The sequence below is a fragment of the Petromyzon marinus genome, chromosome 52, assembly GCF_048934315.1.
Source record: "Petromyzon marinus isolate PM22_M1 ecotype Great Lakes invasive population chromosome 52, UKy_Petmar_22M1.pri1.0, whole genome shotgun sequence".
NCBI lineage: Eukaryota > Metazoa > Chordata > Hyperoartia > Petromyzontiformes > Petromyzontidae > Petromyzon > Petromyzon marinus.
The window spans coordinates 10,458,531-10,469,622 of NC_133718.1; the positions used below are offsets into that span (position 1 = coordinate 10,458,531).

At 48.7% G+C, this 11,092-nt stretch overlaps 1 protein-coding gene across 1 annotated transcript; it reads right to left on the reverse strand.

The window, feature by feature from the left end:
- Positions 1 to 1,936: 1,936 nt before the first annotated feature.
- LOC142931292 (survival motor neuron protein-like) lies at positions 1,937 to 9,953 on the reverse strand. Its single transcript, XM_076075032.1, has 3 exons — positions 9,253 to 9,953; positions 7,547 to 7,876; positions 1,937 to 1,942 (listed from the first exon to the last, which is right to left on the reverse strand). Exons 1-3 carry the CDS (start codon positions 9,268 to 9,270, stop codon positions 1,937 to 1,939), a joined length of 354 nt encoding a protein of 117 aa, XP_075931147.1. The 5' UTR covers positions 9,271 to 9,953.
- Positions 9,954 to 11,092: the final 1,139 nt, after the last annotated feature.

Consider the following 11,092-nt stretch of genomic DNA (forward strand, 5'->3'; position numbering starts at 1 on the left):
GAGGCGGAGACGCGTAAAGACAATGAGGCGTTGCGTCTAGAGATACTGCTTCGGGATAACGCAATGGTGCTGAATCAACAGATGCTGTGTGAACAGAACTGGCTCGTAAAGAAGGAGAATCAACGGCTGCGTCACGAGAACGAGAAGCTGATTCGTGCCGCAGCCGCCCACGCCGCCACGGCCAACGTCTCCGCCAATGCCGCCGACGCTCCCACCGCCGCGAACGCCGACGCCGATGACGCCACCACCGCCGTTATCACGACTAACGAGGAGACCTCCTTTGCTGCCACAGCCAACACCACATCGTCCACCAATGCCGCAGACGCTCCCACCGCCTCGAACGCCGACGCTGATGACGCTACCGCCTCCATCGCCGCCACTGACACCCCCACCGCCAACGTCACCAACAAGACCAAGAAGCTTAAATTTCGATGTCTCAGAAACTTATTTCGTAAACGCTTCAATTTGACACGTTTAAGAGCCCGAATAAAAACATCACCCACATAAAGTCAAAAGACAAAGGACCCCCGTATAGCCTTAACAGACTGTTTGGATAATGGCTGTTAGCAAGGAGGTATGACGTACACGACCACTCCTCACACACACATGGACGCACACACACGCACGTGCCTGACTTACTAATGGGTTCTGTTCCCGAGGACCCTTCGTAAGTCGAATGGTTTGTCAGTCGGGAAGCAATAATGTACTGTATTTAAATGCACATATCCGTCGGTGTCATAAAATGTGTTATGGTTAAACAAAAAAAGGGAAGCACTGTTAAGCTTATAAATAAGAATTATTGTATATTTGCATGTAACACTCTAAAAAATGTACTGTATGGTAAATACAACTTAAAATAAAGTAACATGAAAATAAATTCGTTTTGTTTTCGTTACCTTGAGTCCTGATGCTGGCTTGGTTGTGTAGGAGAAATTAATTGTTAATTAAAAGAAGAATTTTGATTTAAAGCTTTGGTGACTGCAGTAATTCATATTCTTAGCTCTGTCGGTAAAGTCACGTTGATGGGAAACAATAAAGTAATAATATATATAAAACAATAAAAATTCTCACGACGTTTCGACTGCAACACAAGCAGTCATCATCAGCTGTGAAAACCAACGGCAAGAACATTTTCACACCTGATGATGACCGTTTCTGTTATGGTCGAAACGTCGTGAGAATTTTGATTGTTTTATACATATTTTGTTTCCCTTCAACGTGACTTTACCGAAAGAACCAAGAATATGAATCACTGCAGTCACGAAAGCTTTAAATAAAAAAAGAAAGGTTTTGTTTTGGGTGGCGTAAATATCAATACGTCGTGAAACCCGCACAAGTTGTGCATATTCCCAGTTGTTTTCTCCAGTCGTGCATCCTCCCTCACGCACTTAGCCAGCTCGTTGTAGGCAACTTTTATTTTACACTCGAACTAATCTGGAGCTGTGCCCTCTACCAGAAGAAACTCGACTCCCATAGACCACTCTCGGTTGATGGTGGTGAAGAAGCCAAGGCTGTCGGTCCCTCAGGTAATTAATACTGCAACAACAACAAGGAGACACGTGAGTTGGTTGTCATTGGTGGTTATTGGCAGTGGAAGCCCGCGTGTCTTGCTGCCTCAGAGAGAAGAGAAAGGCGCTGGAATGCGACGAGAAAAAAAACTGCCCTGCAACTTCAAACTCGCAAACGATTGTCACCAGCGGCCATCTTACGTGAGGAAAGCGTCGCCCGTTGTTGTGAACGGGAAAGCCGGCGATGACGTCTTCAACACGCCCCCCCCCCCTTCACCTCTCCCTCCCCTCACGCCGTGAGGGGACACAGGGATTGGCAAAAGCGAGAAACTTTTCCCTGTGTAAGATGGTCGACAGCAACGCGTACATCGCGGCAGCGCTCCCGACCCCCCCTACCGTCCCCCCACCCCCCACCGTTATCCTCCCCGCTACCGCTAGGGGCACGGCACGAAAAACCGCTTGAGTTAAAATAAATAAATAAGGTGCACCTCGGTCTGTGATGTCACAGACCCCATTTTTTGGGGGGGGGGGGTCAGCTGACGTGCCCGGCCGGTGTCGGATTCTAACCGCATCACATCCGGCGATGACGTCACATTCGTCACAGGATAAATACACGTGAGAGGGCGATGGTGCTGCATCCACAGATGCTGCATGAGGAGAGCCGGCTCGTAGAGAAGGAGAATCAACGGCTGCGTCACGAGAATGAGAAGCTGATTCGTGCCGCAGCCGTCAACGTCAGCACCTCCACCAATGTCACGGACACTCCCAACGCTGCGAACGCCAACACCAACAACGCCATCACCACGATGCCAACACCGCCGCCACTAATGCCATTGCCAAGACGAATAAACTTTCATTTTTATGGCTCAGAAACCTCTTTCATTCAACTATTTCATTTTAAAAGTTAAAAAGCCCGAATGAAAACATCACACACAAAGGCAAAAGACAAATAACCCCCGCATAGCCTTCACAGACTGTTTGGACAAGGGCTGTTAGCAAGAACGTAAAACCTACACGACCGCTCCTCACACAAAGACAAAGATCCCCCGTTTTGCCTTAACAGACTGTAGGGGCAAGTGCTGTTAGCGAGCACCTATGAAGGCCGAAATGGTACACGAGTGGGTGGGTGGCCAGCACCACGCCCGACTGCCTTTGTCTCCCCAGTGGCGATGTTTACACCGCACCAGGTACTCATTTGAGGCTGAGTCGACCTAGGGGAGGCCCGGGACCGGTTCAGATAATCGTCACTGGTGTTGGCCGTGAGAGGGAATCGAACCCGGGTCGCCAGGTTCATAGCGCAGCGCGCTAACCGCTACACTATTGCTCCCCACACATGGACACACACATGGACACACACACATGGACACACACACACACACAAGTGGCTGACTTACTAATGCAGGGGTCGGGAACCTATGGCTCGCGAGCCAGATGTGGCTCTTTTGATGATTGCATATGGCTCGCAGATAAAACAAAATATTCTCACTTGTTTTAATCCATCCATCGATTTTTGACTGCGCATGTCCTGTTCAGGGCTGCAGGAGCAATTGTCCATTATTTTAATTGGATGATACTGGCCTACGTTTGCCGTTGCTGGGTAAAACAGGTAAACGCCCCCTTTTGAATCAGTCTGAGACTGCGTCTGCTCGGTCATTAGCTCAAAGCTAACCCTTCGACGAAGAAGATGGCGAAAAGAAAAAAAGACGACGAGTATAGTACATTTCAGGACGAATGGACCGAAGAATTCGCCTTTGTGGAGAGAGCGGGTTCTGCGGTGTGTCTAATTTGCAATGACAAAATTACATCGTTGAAACGGTCGAATGTAAAGCGGCATTTCGACACGCGCCACGCTACCTTTGCATCAAAATACCCTGCGGGAGACAGCAGAAAGAAAGCGTGCCAAGAGCTTCTGAGCAGGGTGCAAACTAGCCAGCAGCAACTCCGCGTATGGACCCGGCAAGGTGACTATAATTCGGCTAGCTTTGCTGGTTCTTTAGCAATAGTGAGGAACGGAAAACCATTCACAGATGGCGAGTATGCTAAAACGTTCATGCTGGATGTAGCCAATGAACTTTTTGATGATCTTCCGAACAAAGACAAGATAATCAAACGGATACAAGACATGCCTCTGTCGGCAAGAACTGTTCATGATCGTACCATCGTGATGGCAAACAAAGTGGAGGAAACGCAAGTGAAGGACATAAATGCAGCGCCGTTCTTTTCTCTGGCTTTGGATGAGTCAACAGACGTGAGCCATTTGTCGCAGTTCAGCGTGATTGCAAGATATGCTGTTGGTGACACACTGCGCGAAGAAAGTCTTGCTGTTCTGCCATTAAAAGGGTCCACAAGAGGTGAGGATTTATTCAAGTCTTTCATGGAGTTTGCTCAAGAAAAAAGTCTACCTATGGATAAACTTCTCTCAGTGTGTACTGATGGTGCTCCGTGTATGGTGGGGAAAAACAAAGGATTTGTGGCGCTTCTCCGTGAACATGAAAATAGACCCATCCTAAGTTTCCATTGCATTATACACCAGGAGGCACTTTGTGCTCAGATGTGTGACAGGCAGTTTGGCGAAGTGATGTCGCTGGTCATTCGTGTGATCAACTTTATTGTTGCCCGAGCCTTAAATGATCGCCAGTTTAAAACACTGCTGGATGAAGTTGTAAATAACTATCCTGGTCTGCTTTTGCACAGCAATGTGCGTTGGTTGTCAAGAGGGAAGGTGCTTAGCCGTTTTGCGGCTTGCCTGAACGAAATCCGGACTTTCCTTGAAATGAAAGGCGTCGGGCATCCTGAGCTAGCCGACACCGAGTGGCTCCTCAAGTTTTACTATCTCGTAGATCTGACTGAACATCTGAACCAGCTCAACGTGAAAATGCAAGACATTGGAAATACAGTGTTATCCCTTCAACAAGCTGTATTTGCTTTTGAAAACAAGCTGGAGCTTTTCATCACGGATCTTGAAACAGGTCGTTTACTACATTTTGAAAAACTGAGCCAATTTAAAGATGCATGCACAGCAAGTGAGCCCATTCAAAACCTTGATCTCCACCAGCTAGCTGGCTGCACATCTAGTCTCCTACAGTCCTTCAAAGCACGCTTTGGAGAATTTCGTGAGCACACTCGTCTTTTTAAGTTCATCACCCATCCAAACGAGTGTTCACTGAACACAGCCGACCTGAATTACATCCCTGGTGTCTCCGTCAGAGATTTTGAAGCAGAAGTGGCTGACCTGAAGGCCTCAGACATGTGGGTGAATAAGTTCAAGTCACTGAATGAAGATTTGGAAAGAATCACACGACAGAAAGCGGAGTTGGCGAGCAAGCACATGTGGACAGAAATGAAAAAACTCCAACCCGAAGACCAGCTGATTCTCAAAACTTGGAACGCGCTTCCTGTCACATACCACACACTGCAGCGTGTGAGTATTGCTGTATTGACCATGTTTGGATCTACGTATGCATGTGAGCAGTCATTCTCACATCTTAAAAACATCAAGTCCAACCTACGATCACGTTTAACGGATGAAAGCCTCAACGCTTGCATGAAGCTTAACCTCACCAAGTACCAACCCGACTACAAAGACATCAGCAAATCCATGCAGCACCAGAAGTCGCATTAATGGTGAGTGTTATAACAACATTATTTAAAAGAATAAATTCAGAGGCTTATTATACTGACATTTAGTTGAATTCACATTTAAAATATATTATATGGCTCTCACTGAAATAAATTTCCAAATTTTTTGCTTTCATGGCTCTCTTAGTCAAAAAGGTTCCCGACCCCTGTACTAATGGGTTCTGTTCCTGAAGACCCTTCATAAGTCGAATGGTTCGTAAGTCAAGACGCGATAATTAAGTGTATTTAAATGCACATACCTGTAAGTGTTATAAAATGTGTTATGGTTAAACAAAAAAGGGAAGCATTGTTTGGCAGAAAAATAACAATAATTGTACATTTGCCTGTAACACTGTAAAAAATATACTGTATGGGGAATACAGCTCAAAATAAAGTTACGTGAAAATAAATTAATCCGATTTGTTTTCGTTACCTTGAGTCTAGTCACGTGGTAACACTGTGGTGGTATTGTGAGTAATGTATCACGTGGTAACACTGTGGGGGTATTGTGAGTAATGTATCACGTGGTAACACTGAGAGCCGCTTTAGGGGGTATTTGGCCTACTCTTTCACACGCTTTCCCCCACGATGTGCGACCTGCCGATCGATTAACCGCTCTAGTCGGCATGTAACAATCGCTTTTAATTCCTCGCCTAACAACACTCGCTCATTCGTATGACACACACGGCAACGCTCAAGTGTCCCAGCAGGCGAATGTGCTCACGTAAGGTGGAAAGCCAGGGAAGGGGGGAGGATGGGACAAGGGTGGCGACGGGTAGGCCCACGGTGGGACGCTCTGCTTCTGCTTGTGACCCTTCTTCCGTGCTCCGTGCCCACCCTTGGGTCTGCCTGGCATCTCGTAGTCGTCGGCGGAGGGGGCACTCTCCTGCGGCGTCGGCGCACACACGGGAACGCACATCGGAGAGACGCTTTCGCGCGATTCTGCATTCCTTAAATGACTACGGCTTAACCTCGTATAACGGACCATGCTCATGACGACAGCCCGTTTATTACGAGCATAGCTGCAGTGGCGTTAATTCTCATGTCGATTCGCATACTTCCACACAGCGTCCGGGTTACCTTAGCCACCCTACATATATAACGATCGTGCTCGCTGCCAAACATCCAATCATTGATGGGTTTTTCTTTTGTATTCTATGAATAATGTACACATGTACCTGCCTGTGTGTCATGTTTTAATTCAGCATTTGTTTAGGATGCCTGTTCAAATAAACCATTAGATATACACAGCGACACATTGACGCTGTCACGTGTTTCCTCAAGGTCCAGTTTAAGTTTTTCATTCCAGGTTCGCTAGTGGTTCGTTCTAAAGAGGAAATATCTGTATTTACATAACATTACATATGGGCCTTGAAACGACGCACTGCATTGTTGGCACAGCATGTACTTCCACAATGACAGAGATCCCCCGCATAGCCTTTAACAGACTGTTGGGGCAAATGCTGTTTGAGAGCATCTATTAATGCCGGCACGGCACGCGATGGAGATGGTTGGCCAGCACAATGCTTGGCTGCCCTTGTTTCCTCAAATGTGGATATTTACACACAGCACCAGGTGACTATTTAAGGCTGAGACAACCTAGGGGAGGCACAGGAAAAGATTAGATATGAGCCACTGTTATTGGTCGAACTCAAGTCGCCGGGTTCGGGGCATAGTGCACTCAACCACACCACCACTGTGCTTCCATTGGCACACGTAAAAGACAAAGATCTTCTTGAATTCTAAACCATGTGGCAGACGAGTCTGAAATCTGACTTAAAAATCGATCGAAATAGCCTTCATGAAACGGGTTTTCTTTACGTTTTTACTTCTCTTCAAATGCAATGCATTTGGTTCAACGCCGTTCCACAGCTTTAATTCCCCACGCAGAAAAAAATCTTCGTCTTGCCGATCAACCTACTCGTATTGTTACGCTGCAACAGAAGGGCACCTCCTCACCTCCACCCTCGGTAACACGGCTGAAAAAAACATCGGGCTGGGTCCACGTCCTGGCGAGAGCCACGTAGCTGCCAACGTTTAGGGGTTAGGCTGCTTTTCTTCACAAATGTATCAAAAACTTCCTTTCCACCGCAATGAATGATTTATGCTATAATTTACAGCACTTCATGAAACCCTCTTGAAAGATGAAGGTCTCACCATGCCGTATTGGGTCATGGAGGGGGGGAGTTGTTTGACCATACATCGCCATTTTGGTTTGTGCAAGATGGTCAATGTGGTCCCAGGACTGGTCTTGAAAAGTTACAAGTTTAAGCCTTGGGGAGGGGGGGGTCGGGTTTTTGCACCACTGGCTCAGAGTAAATGAACATTTGCCCCATTGCATGTTTTGAGCAGGAAAGGCAGCTCAACTCTCAACGAATCGATTAATCCGAATCCATCACAGCCCCGCCGCCCCGGCTCACCTTGCCGGCCCGGGACGCCGCGTCGGCGTCGCAGCTCGCGGCCGCGTCGCTCTCCCCGCTGGCGCGGGCGGCAGACTCCGCCGCTGGCGGCAGAAGATCGGCGAGCTTCAGCTCATCCTCGTTGCCGTAGCCCGTGAAGACCATGACGCACGTGCCGGCGCTGGCGTCCACCGACTTGATCGTGGCGTCGTAGACCACGCCGTCCTCGGACCAGGCAGCCTGGCACAGGTCGCCCGCCTCCAATGGCACGCGAGAGGTTGGCACAGAGACGGGCAACGATTCACCCCGTCTAGCCGACGCGTGCCAATGGAGCAAGCGCTGTTGGCACACCTACGAAGGACGGCATGGCGCAAGAAGGCGGCAATGCGGCCAGCACCACGCCTGGCTGCCTCGAGTCTCCACAAAGTAAACCGCTGTAGTCTGCGCTCCACCAACGGAAGAAAAGCAAAACTACATTAACTCTCTCCTGAAGAGCTCCCGTGGCTGGAAGACCTCGACATCGGCATTTAGCTGAGGAAAATTGCCATCCGCAGGACGGTGTATGCTTACGTACAATTTGTGTTCCTTGTTCTCAGTGTTGTCGCAGCGGGGAACACACAAAGGGACCGTTTGGCTAACCATCAAACTTTTGGCTCGCACTTTCAGATGCGCTTCTGCGGCCATCTGGAACGCTCTTCCTTTCCGATATTAGGAAGCCACTGGAGCTACGCACTTTTACATCTAGACTGAAAACTAATTTCTTTAGAAGTGCTTTTTGTGTTCAGATTCTTGTACTTCCCCCGCACCTCTGACTAGCGCGGTTGGCTATGTACGGTGCGAAACGTCGTGAGAATTTTAGTGTGTTATTTTTTTTACTTTATTATTTCCCTTCTACGTGACTTTACCGAAAGAACCAAGAATATGGTGCGAAAGTAGTTCAACATACATACATGAGAATCTTTATTTAGACTGGAAGAATTCGATGAGCTATGAAGCTCATTTTCACAGATGGTCCAGAATGGGGAGGTCAGAAAGGTACAACAGCAAACAATACAAATGAAATGATAGGAGTGAAAAATAAAGAAAATGGTTAGCAAGTCACTAAATATAAACAAAGGAATTTATTAATTACAGGAATCCGATTTATCAAGCTTGGGCAAGGCAGCAAAAAACAACAAAACAGTCCCAGGCCACACCGAGATAACACCACACAGTAGTAGTATCTCAATAAAATGGCACATTAACACTGAGCTCGCATCTGGCTACAGCTCCAAATGGCTCACACGGTGGAGCCTAAACAGACTGAGAGTGGATTTCGACAGAAGCAACTCTCTCACGAAATCATGGGGGGTTTCTACGCAAAAGAAGAATTTGCTTATGATAATATGGCTTTCCCCTTTCTGGCAATAAAATAGAAAGGGGAAAACCCTATTATCATAATTTAATACTGGCAAAGGAGGTCTCATGAAATAATTTGCTTGTCGGGAGAAGCAAACCTCATGGACCTTCTCCCTGAGATTTCCCTGCAGCACAACAATGCCAAACACCAGAAGCGGTGGCCTGTGAAGAATATTGGGGAAAGGCCAATATAGGTTGGACAGCAGACACGACAAAGCGGACAACTATTAACATCACGCAGGTAATGGTCAAAGTTATAAATTACATTTGCAAATAAACGTGACAGCCACATCCAGAGCACCAGTAATCTTCTGCTTCAGGATATTTACCTTGTCGGAGGGCGACATGCTGCTCCTCTTGTGCCGTCTCCGTGTCTTCGCCCGCTTGTTCACGGACTTTGTCTCCCCGTAGGTCTTGGGGCTCTCGCAAGTGCGGTGCCATTTTTGAGCGCTGTCTGAAAGAACACGGTCGGTTAGTTGAGGTTGGTTGGGTTTCGTGTGGCCACGGCCATATACACTGACGAAGTCACGGGCCGTAGGTAACCTACCCCTGCTCTAAGACGTGTAGGACCGGGTGTCTAGACCTGCTTCTGTACATACACGTACTACTTTGGAACGGCTCGTACAGTGTTGCCAACTCAGCAATTTTGTTGCTCGATTTAGAGGCATTTGGGGGGGTTTACCAAGCGACCAAATTTGAGTGACTTTCTGGGATAATTTTGAGGATTTAGAAGCAATTCCCGCTGCGTATGAATGTACGCCATTACATGACATTTAAAATGGCTCATCGACTCAAAAAAGCGCGCTCTTAGTAATCCTACGTCACTTTGCTATGGCACAGTGTCGAGTGCCATTTATTATAACTAGTCTAGGCATAATGCAGCCTTATTGAGTTAGCAACAATGCTGTCAAACCACTGTGTGTCCATTTTCCCCATTCATATTTGTGGCTGACATGTTTCCAACCTGCGCACGTATCACTGTGCACGTTCTCCGCCGCCTGGTGAGGAAGTTCGTTTAGACAAAAACAGTCAAATCAACTTGAGCAAGGCGCTTACCATCGAATGATAACACAGTACTCGAAGGTGTGCGCATGTTGAATTTCTTTCGCATCGTACGTAGCCAATCATGCTAATCGGAGGTGTGGGGGAAGGAGAACAAAAATGTAGCCGTAAAGAAATTAGTTTTGTAACCACTGGTGGTGAACGTGACACACGAAGTGTGTTATATTGTCGGGCTTTCCCGGGTATCCCTTGCAACAGGTGTGTTGTGTCTCAAGGTGTAAATATAACCATGTACACGCACACAGAGATACGAAGTGCACAAGTACACACAGACAAGCGATACAAAGACAAAGACCCCCCCTTATAGCCTTAACAGACTGTTGGGGCAAGTGCTGTTAGTGAGCACCTATGAAGGCCGGCATAGCACACGAGCGGGTGGGTGGCCAGCACCACGCCCGGCCGCCTTTGTCTCCACAGTGGCGATGTTTACACACCGCGCCTGGTCCTCATTTGTGGCTGAGTCAACCTAGGGGAGGCCCAGGACCGGTTGAGCTCACATCCAAAGTCGGAGACACTCACCTTGAAGGACGTGACGGCTATGTCATACGCCTTGATGAGTGCTGCGTTGTGCCAAATGTCAGAATCGTCACTCTACACAGGACACACAACCACCACCACCACCATCACCACCACGACCCTTTTGAGTCGACATCGACCGCACGCGGCACGCTCAGCACGTGCTACGCTCAACACGTGCCACACGCTCAGCACGTGCCACGCTCAGCACGTGCCACACGCTCAGCACGTGCCACGCTCAGCACGTGCCACACGCTCAGCACGTGCCACGCTCAGCACGCGGCACGTGCTGAACGTGCCACGTGCGGCGTGCGGCGCGTGCCACGCTCAGCACGCGGCACGCTCAGCACGCGGCACGCTCAGCACGTGGCACGCTCAGCACGCGGCACACGCTCGGCACGCGGCACACGCTCAGCACGTGGCACGCTCAGCACGTGGCACGCTCAGCACGCGGCACGCTCAGCACGTGGCACGCTCAGCACGCGGCACACGCTCGGCACGCGGCACACGCTCAGCACGTGGCACGCTCAGCACGTGGCACGCTCAGCACGCGGCACGCTCAGCACGCGGCACGCTCAGCACGCGGCACGC